Source organism: Aphis gossypii, chromosome 2 (genome assembly GCF_020184175.1).
Source record: "Aphis gossypii isolate Hap1 chromosome 2, ASM2018417v2, whole genome shotgun sequence".
NCBI classification, from domain to species: domain Eukaryota; kingdom Metazoa; phylum Arthropoda; class Insecta; order Hemiptera; family Aphididae; genus Aphis; species Aphis gossypii.
In genome coordinates, this window is record NC_065531.1 from 24798544 (window position 1) to 24821479 (window position 22936).

Genomic DNA, 22936 nt, shown 5'->3' on the forward strand with positions numbered 1-22936 from the left:
TTAACTAAATTAAAAATGTATCGCTAAAAGATTAAATAATAAATTACTATTCTTGAAACGATAATCTGTTTCTAAAATTATTTTACCTATCACACATAAATAGTATTATTATTTTTTTTTTTTTTATCATATTGAATTAATAAAATATTTAGATACTCACAGTTTGTATTTTTTCCAGTAAAATCCTCTGAAATCATGCGATTTCTATAGAATGTGAGTTTGACAGACAATATGACTTCCTCGGGTGTCGCTGAATATCTAAAATTAGAATTTTTGGAAAAAATATTTCATAACTAGATTGTCTTATCTAATTAATCATAAAAAAAAAATGTTCAATAAAAGATAACTAAAATATAAGACACAAAGATATGTACAAGACATTAGCAAGACAAGATTTTAAGCATACAAACCGAGTAGAATCTAAAATAACCACACGTTAAATATGTATAAACATCATTTTGAATGTGCTAATAAGCAGGTTAGGCTAAAAAAGCCAAATTCGAGGTTATGTTATATCATATTCGTACTATAGTACCTAAACATACCCTTACCTGCTAAAATTATATATATAAAAACGGTTAACCAAAGAGTGAAATATTATTTGGATTGACTACAAAGAGTACAGTCAGTGTCTAAAAAGTTTATATTTTATATATATAGTACATAGTTGTCGTTTACAGATCCAAAATTGGCAATAACGTTATAAGAGCGTATAAATGTCGAAAATAATAATACATTTTTTCAACGATGTTTTGTACACATAATCGAAACGAATTTTGATTAATTGCTTATACATGGGAATCGTCTTCTAACTACATCATGCATTTTTTTCTTTATTGAAACTTTAAATTTTGATTTTTGGAATTTTAAAGTATATTTTAAAATATATAATACTTTTTTTCACACGATATCAATAATGTCTTGTAGCGATACAATTTTTGTGATCCAAAATTTTTTATAGTACTTTTTAAGTAGTTAAATTATAAAAATTTTAAATATCAAAATCATAATTTAGGAAAGTAGTTTCTTAGTTTAAATAAAATATTAAGACTATGGATAAAAGCCTTGAAACATTATTCACAAAATTATAAATTAGTTGTATATAATAAATAATAATTAATCTAGATATCTATAGTACTTATACCCGGACAATTTTTGCAATAAAACAATTTTATAAAGTAATCAATTTTAGTCACTATAATAATCGTCATATTAACCATTAAAGTTTCATCAGATAGCTAAACTCATTGAATTTCATTTTAGATATATCGACATTTTATAATTATAATATGCTAAAAAATCAACAGTAAATAAGCGTGGTTTTTATTTTGGTAATACAAGTTTGAATTACCACAGTAAGCTACCTAAATAAATGAAAATATTAGTGAATTAAAAATATAATATAATAGTTTGATTAAAAATTCTAAAATTTAAAATTTCAATTAATATATTAAAATAGTAAAAATGATATGAACATATATTTTTAATCACTCTGTATAATAGTTGCCTACGAATATTACCTGCAATAATTTTGAATATCTGAATCGATCGGTACGAAGAGAATGATTGAGGTGGAGCAGAAGGATAGTGATGAAAAAGCGTTCCAAGTACAAATACATTTGCATGTCTACGCATCTTACATTATTTGTTTCTTTGATATGGTACACGATGAATATAAATAATACTAATCCTTTGTCACCAGACTCGTAACTACAACATCGACGATGACAATAATAATCATTAATTACCATTATTATTATTAATATTATTATTTCATTATTGCTCTTATTTAGATGTGTACGCCAAGTAATGATTTTAATAAGACCTAACGAGTAACGATACCGTTAATTATTACGAGAAAACTGCACAGGCGTGCATCGAAATTGCATTATCAAAACGCCGTGCAATTGAATTTTTGTGTATTATTAAATTCAACCATCTTATCGGGTCATAGAATTAATGGGGAAAAAAAACATTTGCTTAATCAAGCAAATCATAGCTACCGACAACTGCTGCCTCTGGAATGAAGTGAAAATATTATAGGAAAACCCTATACATATTGAAATTGTGGAAACACAAATAAATTCCAATTTCGGTATGGTTGATAAAAAATTCAGTTCCTGCAGTTTCTATCTGACCGTTGAAAAAATTACGGTTATGGTTCGATTTTTTTAAAAATAGTTTTTTTGTAGTTACATCGTGAATGTGTGAATTGGCGTCCCAATATTAGGTTAGAAACCATTAATTATTATCTAATATAGTCTTTCTAATTTTAGAAATCAAGTAAAAACATACAATTGTTTACTTAAGTGTAAACGCATAGTCCCGAGTTAACCTTCGAAATTTTGTTATTTTAACATATTATAACATTGTATGTAAGTATGCATTACAAAATTTACCCAGTTTACCAATAAGTAGATACTTATTAAATCATAATTAACATCAACATATAAATATCTGCTCCGGTTTTAAAAAAAGTTAATTAAATAAGAGATTCGCTGGGTTGGCAGCCTATTTGGAAAAAAAAATTTCGCATTTATTTTTTCGGACCTCGCGCGCGTGACGACCAATGAACTGCGGAAAGAGGAAAACGATGACGATGAGCATGAAGAGGAACGTAGATGCGATGATACTGTAGGGGTATGGGGTGGAGAGGTCGAGAGAAAATGTGGAGAATGCACAACTCGGTGGAGTTAGATATAAAGAGGTCGGAGCGGCGTCGAGTCGTGTCGTGAATATAATATTGGCTGCGAACGAAGCGTTTTTCTCGGGGTTTTTTTTTTTTTTTTAATTCGCAGCGCTCGCATAGTAATATCTACACTCGGAGACTCAATTGTTTTATAAGTTTTTGGTATACCGGCTTAGGTTATAAACATATTAATCCGTATAGCTTTAATGTATACAAAGACTTAAACAAAATAACCGAATATCTACTAAGTGTAGTATAGGCCATAATATATTAGAGGAGTGAAGGACAGAGAGATTGCTCTTTGTTTATTTTAAGAGAATTGCTAATTTTTTTTTTTAAACTTTCATTGTTTTAATAATTCTTATATAGTATAGACTTTATTCAATTATTTTCTACGATTAATATTATATTTTTATATTTTAAGATTTGTTATTATTATAAAATGTATAGTAATATTCCATTATAACTAGAAAAAATATCCTAGCTTATATCAAAAATAATGTTATGGTAATTAAAAATTGTTCCAAGTCACAATCTAGAAAAATTTTTAAATTTTGATATTTTCTAAAAATATATTCCTACGTTTTTCTAAGAAAAATATATATATGTATTTTTTTAAACTAATAAAATGTAATGTAATATAATATAATAAAATAAAATAATAATAATATAACCTAAAAATATAATATAATATAATATAATATAATATAATATAATATAATATAATATAATGTATCTTTTACTACTACAATATAAACTATATTTTACATTCTGTACGTTGTTTAAATCGATTTTGTAAGTAGGATAATACGACAAACTCTTTTTGTTTTTATTACTCTGTAAGCATTTTTAAATATGAGTTGCTTATTGATTAGTATTATTAATCTTATATTTTATTAAATTGTATGGTGTATATTACATAATATAGTATCACATTGGCTATAAATATATTTTTTTTTTTTATTACATAAATTATGTTTAATTACAAGAAACATGCTTTATAGCAAAAAATTAAACATGATTTATTTGAAAACGTATTTAAACTAAGAATTCTCTATCAATTTAATTTATAATTATTATATATTTAAACACGATGTCGGTAATAAATTGATTTCTATGTACATTGTACATGTTATATGATGTTGACACATTTCAATGTTTTTCTACAATTATGTCGATTATTAAAATAACATAATATTATAACACGTATGATTTATTCGTAGTTTCCAGTAAAACACAACGTGATACTATTTAATTTTTTATTCATATACGATTATAGTAGATATAATATTATGAGTGTAATTATTATAGTATTAAGTTAAGTATAATTAAATATGAAATGTATTTGTTTTGTTTGATTTATTTATACATGTGTGATTCTTTTTTCTTTTTTTTTTGTATTTTTAGGTTTTTAGACATTATTAATCATTTAAATTTAATAAAAAAAAAGTACTTAAAATTGTATGACAGTTCATACAATTCTAGGATGATTGTTGAACAATTCAATTGTTTTAATCATAGTTTAAACTTTACCGCGTTGTCATTTAGTTAATTTTGGTGTTAGAGCTATGGTAAAAAGGACCAAATTAACTCAATTTTTTTTTTTGATCTATTCGAATTTGGTATTCAAAACACCTGTTGCCATTTTAAAAATTGCAAGTTGTATTCCACATTCATACATGGAATATTTAAAGTGTGAAAATCATCAGGAAATGTGTATTTAGCCATTCCCTATCTCCTTCCGAAAACCGCATATCAATCCAAGTCACTGGACAGAATAATTAAGTGCCTATTACCTTTAAAAGGAATAACACTGCATATATATAGCGATTGAGTAATTATATCATGTTATAAGGACCAATATGGAATATCTTAATCATTGAAACATTGTATACTTAGATTATGTATTTATGAAAATAATGATTATTGAAAATTGTATAACGTAAGCTTGAACGCATTGAATAAAACTTGCGCTTTTGATTACATTTAATAGGACTCAATTTCTGGATAATATAAACTTATTTTCAATAAATATCTAGATCCAGTAATTTTATTTTAAGATTCGCATTTAAAGTTTTTTTCTTATGTTTATGTTAACTAAAATTTGAATTAGAACAAATATAGTTTTCGATTTGATACAATAAAATATATTTTTTTAGTTCTTTGTATTTTCACACTTATACCTGCGTATATCTACTATATGAATATTTGTAAGTTCGTAAAATATTCGAATACTACTTTATAAACATTTATTTATTATAAGAATCTATGTAATATAGTAAAAAAAAGCAAAATTACAAACTATCATATAAATGTTATGTTATTCATTCGGTTTTATGTTTAATTTATAGAATTTTCACAGGTGCATAACATACATATATTTAAAATATTGAACTAAAATATAATAATCCACAAGTTGTCACTACCCTTATAGTATAGATAAAGTTGATTATCTCAGTAACAATGTAAACACTCAAATAAATGCAAACAAAAAATAATAATTGTATGAAAACAAAACAAAAAACATGTGAATAAAATATGTAAAACGACATAAAAATATTTATAAAAACCCCGAATTTAAACATGAGAACTAGGAACAGACTACCATCGATGTTTACGATAACAGGTGAATATATTAAAATCGAAAATAAAGCGACATTTTATTAATGTTTATGAATATAAAGAAAAAAATCAAAAAAGTGTTACGTCTTTTATCATAAAAGAATTATTTAAAGAAAAACTCGATCGATAGTTTATAATATACGAATTATAATACAAAACCAAAACTTTAGACAAACTATTTAATTGTTCAAAGACACTGTGGTATAGGTACCTATTTTTTATTTGATTTTTAATCAAGGTAAAAAAAAATGATTTTAAAGAACTACGATCTTTTCACACTTATACGATTATTATAGTGAGTTATATAGCTTACTTAAAATTTAATATATTCAGTAACCATAAGTTATAAAATCTACAAATTTAATTTAATATTACAATTTAATGTAAGGTTTATAGGTACTCACGGACTTTTTTTTTATCCATTTTCTGTCTGAATATCCCATTTTTGATAAGTTATCGATAAAATATAGTGTAGTAAATATATAAAATAATATTAAAACTGTTAAGTAAATTTAAAAAAAAAAGGTGATAGCTAATTTGGTTGCTTGGTGAAAAATATACTACTGACCAGTGACCATCCTAAGTGCTGCAGCTCAATTGAGATACTAATGCGATAGTGCAGTCGTGTAGCAAAAACCGGTTCCGCCTTTTATGGGCATGGCTTCCGTCTGAAAACCAATGAAAAATGTGTGTTTCCGTGATTTGTTAAAATCATCAGTCGTTATAATATATAAAATTATTTACATTGAACACTCATTTTCACAAACATTATTAATGCAATTAAAAATATTTTTCTAAATAATTTTAAGTCATTACAGAAACAAAAGTGTTGAAAAAAAAATCATATTATTTTATTTATTTTTTTATCTTTAACGTTGTATTTTTTCTTTATGCTATATTGCTATAGTATATTATTAATGCAATATCCGAATTTACTTGTACTTCTAATGATTTTAATGTGTTATAGAAATAATATTATTTTATAAATCAGCAATCAAAGAAGTATTGTAATACGTACAATGTATATATATTATATATAAGTGTTTAAGATTTATACGAGATAAATTAACTGCCATAATATAACCTAGAGGTACCTACACCTCTATATAAAACATATTTAATAAATCACTTAACTGGTTTTTAAATAATTACTACCTAGCAATATATTATACACTTAAAAATTATTAGAGAATCTATTTTAATATCTAAAGAATAATATATTTATATTCTCTGAAAAATATTTATGTTAAATTAATAATGATTGTTGTTGTTCAACAGTGTAGAAACTTTGTAAAAAAAAAGTATTTTCCTAAACCTAAAGTTACTGTCCGATAGATTGGTAAGACAGCGACTGCACGATAACGGAAAACCCGAGGTTCCCCGTATTTATCGAATAAATCAACAAGCCAACAATAGTCTCAAAATATTTTAAAACCGATATCAAAACTTATATTATTATTCAGTAAACCTATTTATCATGTCCTTTTTTTAAGCACGTTTATTTTTATACATTTATGATAAATAATAACTTGGCGGGGTGCGCGCGAGACACACTTAACGAATAGTTTGGGGTACACCAACTGAAAAGCGCCACCGCCGTGCTTATCTATCTGACAACAACTATAAATACTTTCCAATACAATTTTTAATTAGTGTTTATCTATAAAAAACATCAAAGTACTGTAAAAGTTAAATATATTTCAACGATTTATAAAATAATTTAACATAATAATAAGCAACATTTTATAAATAGAAAGTGAAATGTGGTAGCACGAATAAATATATAACCACTGTGATAATATATTTTATATTATAATAAGACTGTATTATTTTTATAGTTCAAAATCGAATCACATCACATTCGGTCAAAATTACAATTATAGGTATATAATATATATAGGTACCTGTATATCACTTTGAACCCTTTAAGTTTAGTTACGGTTGGAATTTAAATTGACGAATATTTTTTATACATATAGTATATAGGTATGTATAGATATAACACAAAACGCTGTAGTAAAATATTCACTACAAATAAAAAAACATGAAGAATAATAATATTGGATTCCACCATATTCATCTTTAATCTCAAGTTCATAGGTACAGACAAATTAATTTGAAAAAAATGTCGATCAACTATATTTTAATAAAATAATATATCTAGATATCCGAAAAAGGTAAAATTATAAACTTTCGTTATCCATTTCTATAAATAGTATTAACTGAGAATTGATATACTTTGAGTGACTATTAAAGATTAATATTATTTATATCAAATATTAAGTTCTGTTAAATTAAATAATTTAAAGTTGTAAACGAATTTCAACCTTATATAAAGTATTCATATGTATATGATACATATTATAGTTTTGATCCAAATCACATTTTATAAAACATCAGAATTAGTTATACCTATTGCGGATAGGTTTATTAATTTAATTAGTAATCACATAGACAGCGATTTATTATTATTATTTGGAAATTGAATTATATTCTGGACAATTTTTAGTCATGTATAGTATAGTTTTTATGTTTGTAAACCCAACCTTACGTATCATCGAGAATATGAACACATATTAAACTTGATTGAAATATTCAATAAAAAAATTATAATATCAGTTATTGTTATAAAAAATATATGTATATAAGTATCCGTGTGGCAATATATATCAAATATACTACAATACGTATATTATAATATTCTACCAGCCCAAATGCCCAGAATTGATTACGGACCCCCAAAAAAACCGTTTTATAACATTATTAATAATAATGTATTGTAAAAATAGTTTTCTGAATTCTTGTCGATTTTTCCAATTATTTAAAACGATGTAATCTAGGTACGAATATATATAATATGATTGTTGATTATATTATATTGTCTTGATTAAGTATAGCTATATATTTATCACATATACTATTGTATATAGAAAAAAAACGTTTTATTTATGTAATACACAGTGGTTATTTTACAGCAAACACTAATAATTATTTTAAAAAGTATGAGAGTTTTGGAAATTATTAATTTTTAAATAATTTTAAAGGCATTCTTGTTCATTATTTTTATTATTATTTATAGTTGTTTTATATATATAATATATTATATATATATATATTTATTTAATGACGAAATACGTTTTCGTCTTAAATGTATATGGAAAAAAAAATTTGTGAGTGATTATATGTAGTTATTTATAATTATAATGTTCAAAGCTCAGTTCTGTGAAGTGGAGTTGCATATATTTTAAGTGTATCATGTTAAGTGTTTGTCCACTATACTATTATATCTGAACTTAAAACACTTTGAAACGAATGATTAACAGCTCGTGAGATGTGTTTTTGTTAAATGTAATTTTGTATTATACAAATTCAAATTATATATTATAATATACATAAATAGGTTTATACTTTTCAAAAATAGAATACGATTTAATAATTATCGTCAAAAGAATCACTCTGTATTATAAGTTTTAGATATTGGCGTATACTCAGCCAAACATTTGGCTCGATGCGACACAACATAATAACAATATCACGTCGGACGTCGTAAATTAACCAACGCGTGTCGTTTTATTACTCTCTCCGGTATGTATGACACTATTATACAAAGGCGTATTTGTGTGAAGAGTGGGTGAAGAGAGGCTAGCCGAAGGCTATGTCTCTGCCCTTTTTTAAAATATTTTAAGATTTTATAGAGGAACGGTTTTCGTACACTCACTCGAATGATTTATTAAAATTTTGCGCTTTCGTCGATTAAACGACAGTCTTATTATTATTATTATTTTTATTGCACATATACAACCATAAAATGATTATTTTTTTGAAAAAAACATTATGACGTTATGTTATTCTGAATATTATTATAATAGTCATACACTGAACTGACCTGTTATCGCGTATAACTTCCATTTTGTTTTCGACCTAGAAATAAAGATTATTCATTATACATGATGATACTATACCGTTTGGTAAGATTAAAACTATAAAACATATAACTATTATTTTTTAAAATTATATTATTTATATTGGAATGAATTTATTATAATTTAGGCCATAGCGACGTTATTACCGAAGTATGGAACATCAATAGTTATATAATATAATAATAGAAATAATGGAACCCCTATTGAATTCAAATCACAGCTGTCCAATGCGATCGAAGAATCTTTATAATAAAATAACTATGGTATAGTGCAAAATGAGTTTACCCATAGTGGGAATGTCGTGGATGGCTAAAATTAACTGCAGTTTAATTCATGTTTCTATTTGTTTTAGATATCAAACTTATTTTTGAAATTTTTATTTTTAATTAGTATTGGTCCATTATGTATCGTATTACATGCATCGATCCAAGTGACGTGGGTGCTAATGTGGTTTATGATATAATTGATATACGTTTTAACTAGTTTTTCGCCTACTAACTAGTGAAAACAAACTTTTAACAGTGAGCTACATTCATAAATGCAACATAATTTTAATACTAAAAATCATCCTAAAATATAATGTCTTTAAACGACATATGCTTAACATAACACGTGGCTCATTATCCCAAGATATTCAATTTATTTTTATTTAGAAAAAGCATTTAGAAATATATATACGAGTATAATATACTAACATCGGATATGTTGTCTCAATTTTTCTCCAACTGTATAATTTTCATAGATGACCGGTTAAATCACAAAATTAGGTGAACACGTCATGTCTAATAAAACTTATAAGTGTCATTTTTCATTGTGGTTCAGATAACTGTTGAATTTGTAACAAAAAACAAATATTAAAAACAGATAATAACCGCATAGGTAATTACATACATTTTCATTACCTAAATTTTTTACATTGGTCATCTCTCTAATTATTAATATTTAAGTATAGATGTCTAATACGTATTTGTGATCTGACTTATACAATCATATGGGTTTAATGTTATTCGTTAGTATCAATAGTATCTTAAATTACTTGTGCGTTCTTGTCATAAAAAGCTAATAGTTACCTGCAAATATCATATAGTATATTAATCTAATGGTTTTTTGTTACGAAAAATTGTATCGTACTATAATTATTATATGATCTATTCATATTCAGTTAAATAAATAATATTAAAGTAAATAATAAATCTTCTGGTGTTTATTTTAAAATATGAATAGGTACTAAAATAAATGAATACTTAATTTACTTTTTCAAAATTTAAAAACGACCATTATTTTTAGCAAAAAACAGATAAATCCCGAGTTATCTGATTTTTATATCAAAAACAAAAAAAGAGAGAGATAAGTCCATTTGAGTTAAAAGATAGATAAACTGATGTACAATAATTTACTTAACTGATTATTGCACCAAATTATTGGTCATTTTTTCTTTATCTTATTTTATGAACATTGTCTTTTTGAAAATGGAGATTTCCAGACTTGTCTGGTTAAAAAAATATATTACATTAATTTTTAGATACAGTACTTAGTATCTATTATGGTATCTTAAATTAAAACAAAACATATTATACCTAGAGATATACATTTTTTTTTTGTCAAGTATCTAGCTTATGATGTTGACAGCTTACGTATATAGATCAATATTTTTTTTTTGTAGTTTTTACTCGACTTTTTCCAGGATTATATGTAAAATAAGATAACCACGTGAATCACCAATTTTGATTATATTTAGTAAATGCATTTACATACGCATAGGTACTTATCTTTATATAACTACCTATGTATTACTTTCATTAGGTACGTTATTAACCAACACTAATAATATATATAATAATATGTATCTGCATATCTGCAGACGTAAAAGTTAGGTTTTGAACTAAGACCTAAGTACGGTAAAATCTCGTTTAGGTATAACATAACGTATTAATAATTATTATTAATAAGGTATATTGATAAAAGGAAAATATAGTAAATTAAAAAAAATACAAAAAAATTATTTTTTAAAGTTCAATATTTTTTTTTCTTTTTTAATTGTATATATATGTATAGTTTGACAACGATCGAATCCAACATGATTTAATCGTCATAATAAAATTAATAAAATCTTAAAATGTACAAAGTTTAAGCCAGGAAAAAAATTAAACGAGTATAATGATAATAATTATAATAATAATAATAATAATAATAATAATAATAATAATAATAATTTTATTATGCTATGTATTTATAAATATTTATAATACACATATGTATACAGATATAATAATATATATTGTAATATTTTAGATGTAAAACAATAATAATTATAATAATAATAATAATAATAATATACACATCGTCATTGTAATATAATAACACGACAGACGTTTTATATTATTTTGGAACGAATAACAAATAGGCGTTATATTATGTATATTACGACGCATGCCAAAAATTGTATGAGTCACATTATAATAATAATAATAATAATTATAATTATAATTGTTATTATAATAATGTAGGTATTTATGCGTTATACAGAATATAATATAACGAGTACATAAATTATATAAATATATGCGATATAGGTATGTTAAAAACATTTTTTCCCTTAAAATACTAATAATACTCTTATATTTTGTACGAATTATAGGGTTCAAAACGGAGGAGGAGAAAAATTAACGAAACAAATTAAAACACCTCAAACTGCAAGAAAATCCGTTCGAATTCTTTTGTCCATCGATTAAATAACACGTTTTCTTATATTTCTTCTTTCCTCAATAGTATTAATTACTATCATTATCTTTCGGATCACTGAATCGTATCCCGAAGATTGCGTGCCTCGAAAATTCCGTCTTCTAGACAACGTATATATTTATATATACGTTATAAAATGTAAAGCGAACAACATGAGTCATCGCGTCGACTAGAGAACGATTTGAAAATATAATAATATTATTATTTAATGTTATGATATCACGCGATAAAAATGCAATGGAAATTTTTCTAGGAAAATTTATTAAAAGTATTTGTAAGTATATATATATACACAAAAAAGTTGTGCGACAATGATTATTTGGCATGATTTTATTTTAAACACGAATTGTTTAACATTTACATTACACGATAGATTGCTGTCATTGGAATCCACGGTTGACAGTGTGTTTTTAGAAAAAAAGAATACAGGGCGAAATATAACGGGTCAAATTTGGTTCGAGGACAGTTTTTTAAGTATTTATGTTATACCACTACAAAATACAATAATATTATAATATCAATGACGATTATTAATATTAAGAAAGACATTATATAATATATATATTTTTTTTTATTATTTTTTTTTTTTAAATAAAATAAAACAAAACAATTGCAATAATTAACTAAATGGTATTTATATTTCTAAGCATTAGCCTAATAATAAAAATGATGATAATAATAATAATATATAGCAATAAAACACACAATAGTCTAACAACAATCATAACGAAAAAAAAATATTAAACAAAAAATAAAAATACAATAGTTTTATACTTTTAAATATACGCAACAAATATTTGGCCCTAAGGTCAAGGTGCGGTCGGTCTACAGGCAATAAACAATACTAAAATAATGATAAAAATAATAAGTTTTTTTTTTTCATTTATAAATATAACAATAATAATGATAATAATTTTCAAGTATTATATTATGCATATACCAACATAATATGATGCATTATAATAATAATAATATTATATTATATTTTACGATATATATTTTATTAAACGTATGTGGTACGAACAAAAACAAAATACAATAAATAAATAAATAAACAAAAGATTTACGTTAAAAAAAAAAAAAAAAAAAAAAAAACGAAACAATAAATTATTATAATAGAATATTTTCATACTATCAAATAAATAAACAGATTTTAATTATAAAATATAATATCGAGAAAAATAATAATAATCAAACCAATAATAAAAACAAAAACAATAACGCCACATTTTTTTTTTTTAATTTTACTGGCCCCATTTCTTTCTTTTTGCGTTACGAAATATGTATATAGTTTACTATGATATTATATCATCTAAAATAATAAATATTTTTATTATTATTTGTTTTTTTTTTAATTATTATATTATTATTGTTATTTCTGTTTTAATAGAACGCGATTAACATATCACATATCAATGTTTTAAATTAATATTAATTATTATTATGTAAAAATCGAGATTTTATAATATAATTGATTATAAATTTATTGCGATGATAATTGATAATTTTATTCGGACTATCCTTATTAATAGTATTTTACTATTTCGTCTGGCAGTGACTCACCCACGCGTTAAAAGAGGCAGTTAATCGGAGCAGCGTGGAGATTATTGATTTTCGTTTTCTTTTTTTAGTAAGAAGAAGATGGTGGAGGTAAGCAAGGACGTTGTTTCTCTTACGTTATATTAAATCGTATTGTTTTTTTTTTTTTTTATATATATAATAATAATTATAATAGATTACCTATGATAGATTATTAAATTAAAAATTAAAATGAACAAATTTCAATAGTAATATAATAATAGAATATACAATAATTGAATGAAATAATATAATAATAATAATAACACCATATAATAGTATAGTAATATATATGAATTATTATTGGTTGATGAAACACGATAATCACAAAATTATGGAAATTCAATGATGTTATAAACGGCTCGTTATTGTAATATAATAATGATGTATTATTGTATAATAGTAGGTATATAATATTTATTATGAGTGGTTTGGAGTGACTAAAAACCTAAGAAATGTCGCACAAGGTGGCAAGAGCACAACCGTTATGATAAAAAAACGATTTATAAATTATTATCATTAATAGTACTATAACTATAACACCTATACAAGGAATAAATTGACTATCGGATCTAGTAAATCAGTTCTATAATGTCTCATTGGATTAAAACACATTCATCTAATATACAATATCATTATAATATTAAAAACGATAGTTATAAACTTACGAATAATAATTTTTCCATGCTAATTATTTATATTTGTTTAATTTTATTTACAAAGACTACTATAATTATCATTTAGGCAATAATATATTATGCTATTTACAAAAAAGAAAAAGAAAAGTTTTCCTCGTTTCCGTACAATTATATAAACTGTGATAAAAAAAAGAAAAAGAAAATGTTTTAAGGTTAATTTTTGTATCCGTCATATCCCGGTCGTCGATTATTATCCATAACCTATAATGCCTAGTATGCAACATAATAAATGTGCACGTCAACGAGCGGTCAGTTATGTTTAATATTTAGCATGATATTTTAAAAATATCATGACGATAGACGAAATTTATATATTTTTCCCTAATAATGTACGCGGCGGTAGCGACGAGTGAATACACAAACGCCTGGGATTTTAACGATTTTGATCATTAGGCTCTGGAGTCATTATACATATTATTATATTTACACAATGATTTTATACATTTATCATACGCGATAATGGCCTTTAATATTGTATATTATTGTAACAGTTAATTTAATAATAATAATATGATAATGATGATATTGATAAAAAATTGAAAACACGTTGATAATTATTATTATAATGGTATTGTAATACAATTATTTTATGACCATCCGAGACAATAAAAATATTATTGTACGTTTATCTTAATTGTTAAATTTTTTTATTTTTATAATTATACATTTAAAAATTATTTTATATATTATATTACTATATACACACGCGTATTGTACGTATAAAGTATATATATATATATATATATATATACATATACGTACATATGTACGAGTATTACTGGTAACAAAATATTATGTATAAACGTAAAATATATAAATCTTTAATAATAATAATAATAATAAATTACAATAATAATGAAATAAATACCACCGTTTTTCCGGAAACTTTATCTACCATAGTCCGTCTATGAACGTGAGTGTGTGAATGTGTGTCTGAGGGGTATTTAATTTTAACGAGTTCTAACATAATATTGTCAGAGGGTTGTTGTAACCGAGGTAGCGGTTAGAATAAAACGGTAGTGTGTGTTTTTTGCGCGTTTCTGTATGTGTGTGTATGTGTGTGTGTGGTGTGTGTGTGTGTGTGTGTGTGTGTGTGTGTGTGTGTGTGTGTGTGTATGCGTGTGCTTGCGTTTAAGTGAAGTGCCGTTTCTTGTGCAGCGCCAAATGGTCGGACCTAGAGAAACATCGCTCGCAGTGGCGACACTTGAATGGTTTGGCGCCAGTGTGCTTGCGGTAATGGCGGGTCAGCTCATCCGACCGGGCAAAGCTCCAGCCACAACCGATCCATTCGCATTTGTACGGCTTTTCGCCTGCAAACGGAAATAAAATAAATATAAATAATAATAATAATATATAACATAATATTAAGTACATTCACATGATTAATTATTATAATTATTTCAAACAATTTTATTTATACGTTATACCGCAAAGACGTGATGCACAAACACGCGTTATAATAATAATGATAATAATAATAGTAATAATAACGACGTATATGCATTAATACATATGTGCATGCCTGTTATCGATTGAATATATATTTTTTAAGCAATTAAGCCTCGGAAAATATGGGTATTAGCAATGAGTTTTTTTTTGTTACGATAGGGTACGGTACAATAGGCTTTAGAACACGTGTTTTCATATGTAAGAAACGATTTCGTCGCTAAGAACCCGGGTGGTCAGTGGTCACTCATCCGAGAGCTAATAACGCCGGGCAGTACTTGACAGCATCACCAAACCCTATGCCTGAACGTGAACGTGGGAACTAACCAATACTTAAATCTCATTGAATTTTATTACAGTGAACGATAATTTAAAACGTTAAAAATAAATTATGAATAATTATTAAATGTGCATCTAGAACAGAGTGTAAACCTAATTCCAGAGCAAATTACTTTAACGAGTATTTTATCCCAAACTTAATAATTATATATTCTAAAGAAGCAAAACTGTGTATTATTTAAAAAGTTAATAAGATCGAGTTCATCGAGTTTCATATAATAAATCTACAATACTTTACAATCAAACGTACAAAAAAATGAACAATGTAACGTTTTTAGACATTGAATATTATACTGATTACTTCAATAAAAGTCAAATAATAACCATAATTAGGCAAACAAATTATATGATATTATCTATGGTTTAAAATTCATACATTTCAATAAATAATACCTATATGTATTAGCTTAATTTGTAAACTAATTATTATGTAATAAAATTGTAAGTTTTAATGTATACATTGTATAATGATTATTGAATCATTATTAACTTTTTCCATACTTACATTTTATTTTTGATTCTTAAACACTGTAATATGTATTTTAAAGATACTGACACATTTATTTGTCAATTCAGTAATTGCATAACGATAAGAGTATAAATATTATTATAATATTACCTATCGATATACGTTAAAATATTATATACCACGTCTCATATCACGATTTCTATACTTTCAAAAATACGGCCATAGAGGGGGAAACGAATAGTTTTTTTTTCAAACTCAGTCCTCAATGCTTTACATGCGGAATGTAAACAATAACTGTTTTGGAATTTTTAACTTTTTTATTTTTTTTTTTATTGTTTTCCAGCGCTTGCTCCTATTATTTTACTCACGCATTAGTACGTTTTTGACAAGGGAAACTTATGGAATTTCGTTTTATGCGACGATTCTGTACGTGAGATTTTTTGAAGCCATCCGGTGGGAAACATAAACTTCTCAATTATACAAAAAAAAAAAAAAAAAAAGAAAGAAATAGTTATAAAAAATAATTTATAGATTGTGATGGGGATTTTATTTTAATGACAATATCATCATAATAATTAATGTTGGAGGTAAGATCAACTTTGTTTGTTTAATACGGATAAAACATTTATTTTATTATATATAAAAATTATAGTATAAAAAATACAAAATATAAAAAGTATAAGTATAATATTAACTGTAGGAAATAAGTCAACTGAGTTTAAAGATAATTAAAAAAAAAAAAAAACCACTAGATCAGGCCATCACCTTTAAATATGGTTCCAAAAGTGATAATATTATAGAGTAAGTCGTCGCGTTTCGATTCATTTGGAAATTCCCAGTGAACGACCACATTACGTATAATAATAATTTACTATAACGAACCGAATAGCTCAGCAGTACGAACGCTTCAGCCTCCGACAACGCTGCTTCGACGTACGACATTTAATAATAATGTACTATAGTGAAGTGAAATCCCCTGGAGGTCTCGGCTGGTCAATCAGTGATAATATTCGGACATTGTATTAAAATATTATTATACGTTTGCCGGCGAAAGTGCCAGCGCCACATAGCGAGAACGAAGGGAAAGAAAACAATATAATATATGAATCGTAATAATAATCGGGCACAGCAGTATAAACATGACGTACACGCACACCCGCGCGTCAAATATAACGACCGGGACACAATAATAATAATGAGGGAGCCACCGAAATCGATCGGAATTGCACTGTTGTAATGGCGGTTCGTTCTCGCGTTCAACGAGATAATATTATAAATGCTGAAAGAAAAAACTGACGATAACAGTGTTTAAATACATGTTACATTATACGCAGTAGTATGCATCCCAAACGACCGTTTTAATTATACAAAAGGGTTAGAGTCATATATTTTTTTTTATTTTCGAGATGGTTTATAATATTCTTGTCAAGTTTTTGAGCTGTATGCATTTATAATACGAGATATAATAACGAAAAAGTGGGCAAGTTTATGAAAAAAAAAAAAATAAAAATAAAAGTAAAATAAAACTAGAGCTAGTTAAAATAGTTACTATTGGTGAAAGTCAACAAATAATATTATATTTAGCTCTTAAACTAATACAGAGAAAATAATGAACTTACTTAAGTTAAAATAAAAGTTAGTTAATTTATTTTTTGTTTTATAATTAATATTAACCAAAATCACACAATATAGTAGTTGTGCAACCTTATTTTTTTCAAATAATCAAATACTTTTCCATGTATTATCTATTTATTCTTAATTTTCTTCGTATTTCAGTCTGTAGTAATTCATATAGTTTATATGTCTACTAAATTAAATGGAAATATATAATTATTTGTTTTAAGTCATTGTGCATGATGTGATTATACATAATATATTTTACCAATTAATTTTTAAATTTTAACCATGGTTTTAGTTTCATATAAATACGGTTTTAACTTAACTTATTATTTATTAAATCTAACTGAAATACTGACTTTATCTTCGACTATAAATATTTGATTTGGATCAATATTATCATCGTACTGCGGCCGAGTTTTACCCAAATGTTAAGATTTTCTTTAAAAACCACAATAGCATTATAATATTTAACCTGGATTTTATTTATGATTAAATTAAGTAGTTTTGAATTCAAATAAAATTCAGAAATCCTTTTTGGACATATTTTAATATTACAGTATACACAATATTATTATACTATCAATGTCAATTGAATTATTAACGCGATACGACCGTAATATAATACAAATTCAATTTTGGAACTATAATAATAATAACAATTATTATTATTATTATTATTATTATTATTGTTTGCAGCTATATCCTCGTGGGAATTTTGTCGAGAGTACAAGTTTAAGTTTTAATTTGTTTTAATATCAACAATAACGACGATAATATTAAACACGTTTAAATGTCCCAAGTTTCCCGCTTGTTCCATTTATCACATTATATTTTGGTACGCTCAAAAGGTTGTTGCTGTTTATGGTGATTAATAAATTAAATTGAAACATTTTTTTTTCAGTTCTTTAAAAAGATAATTCAATGACAAAAATATAAACTACTGGTAATATATATATATATATATTAAATTGTTTTTCTGAAAAGCTTATATATTATTGGTGGTTGCATTATTATAAAAACATATTTATATTGTATTCATAAAGTAGTGATCTGTGACTCTATACAGTTTTTAACAACTCTAAATGCATTTTATTATTATGTTATGAATAATGTGTAATTAAATTAATACCACATTTTTAGCTACAATATTTGAAATTATAATTAATAATATAAAGAGGTTTTTTTTTTTTTAAAAAAAAGGACATTGAATGAAAACCAATGTTATAACCTAAAAATTCTCAAGTTTGAATAATTTATATTCAAAATGTTTACACGGGATTTTTATATTAAATTCAGACCTTACACGTTTGAAATATGCGTTGAAAAGTTTTCCCATTATAACTTTTTAGATTTAAACTGTCCGAATAACGCTAGACAACAGATGCCAACAGTCTCCAGCGGAGTCTGATGCTCACATAGCATAGTCAGCAAATTATATTTTCAAACAAATTTCGATAATTCTCATCGAATTATTAAATATAGTATCACTATTTTACGTGTTTTCTTCATCATATAGAACCATGATTCGATGCTTAACGAAAAACGATCGCGTGGATATCATTTCATAATATACTAATTTACTAGGATACTTTTTGACAGCTATGTGAGTTAACAACGCAACTTTTAATAAACTAATTCCGACAATGACTCAATACGTAATAATTAATATGCGATTTATTGTTAAATCGATAGAATCGAAACATTTTTTTTTCAAAGCACTCATAGTTTAAAAATTAACTATTCACAACTTTGAAAATGTTTTCATATTATAAATTATTCATATGTTCGTTAGGTTTATAAATTATTAAACGTAATTTATTTGTTTACGCATTTTAAATTTTTTAGATTTTTTTTGCAGACTAGTGGAGCTATTGGTTTTTTTGCGCAATGTTTTTTTTTACCTGAAAACATTTTATTTTTTTGACATTAAAAGTACTTCAAAAGTTTTATGTGCTCCTTGAAATTGAACACAATAATGGTATTTTAGCTAGAGGTAAATTTTTGATTTTTTTAGTAAATTTTAAAAGTGCATCTAAAACAAAGTGAAAATTAAACAATGAAAATATGCATTGCTTTACCATTTTCAGCAAAATAAATTGTGTATTATATTTTTCATTAACAAAATTATGAAATTCATAGAAGCGATTAAACCAGTTTTAGGTTTTTTGTTTTATTAGTATTTGTGATCGGTGCGATTATCAATTAGTTATAGAGGTATGAAATTCATTTCAAAATACCGTTAATCGATATATTGTTTACAAAAGGTGTACATCAACGAAATTGTTGACTTATACCTACGCACCAATGGCCGTCGATTACTGTAATAAAAGACGTGTTGCGTTTATTCGAAAACTATAATATTTATGAGAAATACAATAAGTTCTGGCGATAAACAATATCGTTGTCCGAGATAAAACAATATCACCCGCCTTTGCCACGTCTAAACATCATTCACGTTTGTACATGTCTGGAGGCATAGGTAGTATATTATTATGTGTAAGTGCATTATGTTATTATTATTAATATTATTATTTTACGCACAGAGCGCAATTCTACTATATTACGATACTAACGTCCCTGGTGACTGAGATCAAAAAATAAAAAAAAAATAAAAGTCGTAAGTCCACGCGCATATTATACGTACGCGGCCTTTTGGGCGACCAAATAACAACTGCAACCCCGAAATCCTCGGGAGAATTGTGTTCAGTCACACACCGTCACCAGTAATTTGAGTCGAATGCTCTTTTGAAAATCGATACAACATTATTTTATTTTTATGTTACATATATATTGTATAATATTACAATATACGATCGTGGCTCTTGCCGAACTGCTATCGAAATCCTTACACGACGCACGTGAGAGTTAAGTTTATAGAGTCATATAAAATGAAATAATAGATTAAATAAAACAATATTGATAATAGTTTACGATATTATAAATTATTAATACATCGTATAATAAATTATTGTAATGATATCATGCTTACATTTTTTTTCAATTTCTATGGGTCATGCGAACGACGCGCCGGTGTTCGCGTTGTATCAAAATTACATATCCAAGAAGCTTATATTATCACAATAGTAAGTTATTTTTATATTTTTTTCTAACTACTTAAGTTTGTTTGCGACCCCTTGTGTAATAATGTGGATCACGTCGAGTTGGTTTCGTTTATATCGTAGTTACGAATATAGTTATTAAAATTGTTTATACCATATTTCACAGATATTACATGTTTAAATGACCACTTCACTTTTGTTACAATATTTAAATTTTTAAAATCATAAAATAAACGTAGTTTATGTAAATATTGTAAATGATCTTAAATAAATTCGGAAAGCCAAAAATATAATATCTTTGAAGAAATCTTAAAAGTTTTGAGTTTAATTGTCAACGAACATAACTTATATATTATAATATTATGTAAATACTAAATAGTTATAGATAAATAACATACGCATTTGTGATATTTTATAAAATAGTGCAGGGGGAGGTATGAGAATTTATAAAATACCTAATTGAGTTGATTATATTTTTATAGTGTTTTATTATTTTATCATAATGAAATACGAGTTAAAAACAATAAATTTGTTAACCTAATCTATCTATGACGTTTTTTTTTTTTAAGATAAATATGATATAATCATTTAATCCTATAATTATATTGAATATCTTGTTTTCGTATTAGAAAATACATAAAAACGGTGACATGCCTATCCTCTTATGTAAGCTTTATATAACTCTATATGTTTTAGTAAGTAACGTTACTATTTTTTAAATTATAATTGTGCTTTAACATTTTATACTACACATCTTAGTCTGCACAGTGCTACAAAATAACAAATGATTAATTGAGTTTTAAATTAAAGACACCGCATTTGCGGAAGTTGTAATCGGCGTTAACAATTCGACAACTATTGCATACCGGTATTGAAGATGATAAATTTGATGCAAAAAATGATGTAAAATAACAGGCGTGAAATAAGGTGGTCAAATAAAATCCTTGTATATTAATGTATAAGTATGGGAAAGTATCATTTGTCATATATTGTAGTATATGAACGACAACTCACAAGGAGTAAATTATCGAACCAGAGTGAATAGTAAAAATACACACCCTCTGCAAGTGTTTTACCTACCTTTTATTTTTACTCCGCCATATTGTTACTAAATATAATTCCAGCGTACGCAGCGGGCAGGAACAGAGAACAGTGCCATAATTTGGAATGCAAGAAAGCGCGTCTGTCGACGGTCTACGGCGAAACGTGATCTGTTTTTGAACATCACAGGGTAGACTTAAGGCACCCTCGAAACGGAGGCGGCGGCAGCAGTGGAACATAATATATGGGGAATTTCGGCAATTTGTCATCGGGCGTTAAATCCACTGACGCCCGTTCGTTAAAGGATCAGATGGGGTGTGAGCGGTACAGTTACAGAAAACGATCGTGCAATAATAATAATTGTGATGATGATACACACGTTCGACGAGAACACTACGAGAATACAATATATAGATACGCGCGTGGCGATGTCCTTTGAAAAAATCTAAACTCTCAAAAACGAGAAACTTACGATATAACTCATACATATCATTAAGACGCGAGATATTATAATATAACACCGTCGGCATTTTCGGAATCCTATTAATATAGTTTAAGCTCTTTTAACGAAAACCTCGTGTAGTACGAATGTTGTTACATTAACATAAATTACATTTAGACGGCGTTAATCTGATTCACGTGCACCGCTCATCCTTCCTAGTGGCTTCCACAAACTCCTAACTCTTACTATCCAACCATAAATTGCCAGA

At 25.8% G+C, this 22936-nt stretch overlaps 1 protein-coding gene and 1 long non-coding RNA gene across 3 annotated transcripts in view; both read right to left on the reverse strand.

The window, feature by feature from the left end:
* Positions 1–5700: 5700 nt before the first annotated feature.
* Positions 5701–10299, reverse strand: LOC126550204 (uncharacterized). Its single transcript, XR_007604245.1, has 3 exons — positions 9930–10299; positions 9198–9232; positions 5701–5979 (listed from the first exon to the last, which is right to left on the reverse strand). It is a non-coding gene; the product is annotated as an uncharacterized LOC126550204 (long non-coding RNA).
* Positions 10300–12255: 1956 nt separating this feature from the next.
* The window catches only part of LOC114128661 (Krueppel-like factor 6), a 193159-nt gene continuing 182478 nt past the window's right edge, over positions 12256–22936 (reverse strand). For both annotated transcript variants that reach the window (XM_050201662.1, XM_050201663.1), the window contains exon 3: positions 12256–15562. In XM_050201662.1, coding sequence (XP_050057619.1) covers positions 15384–15562 — 179 coding nt within the window. In that variant the 3' untranslated portion in view covers positions 12256–15383. The remainder of the gene's footprint in view (positions 15563–22936) is intronic.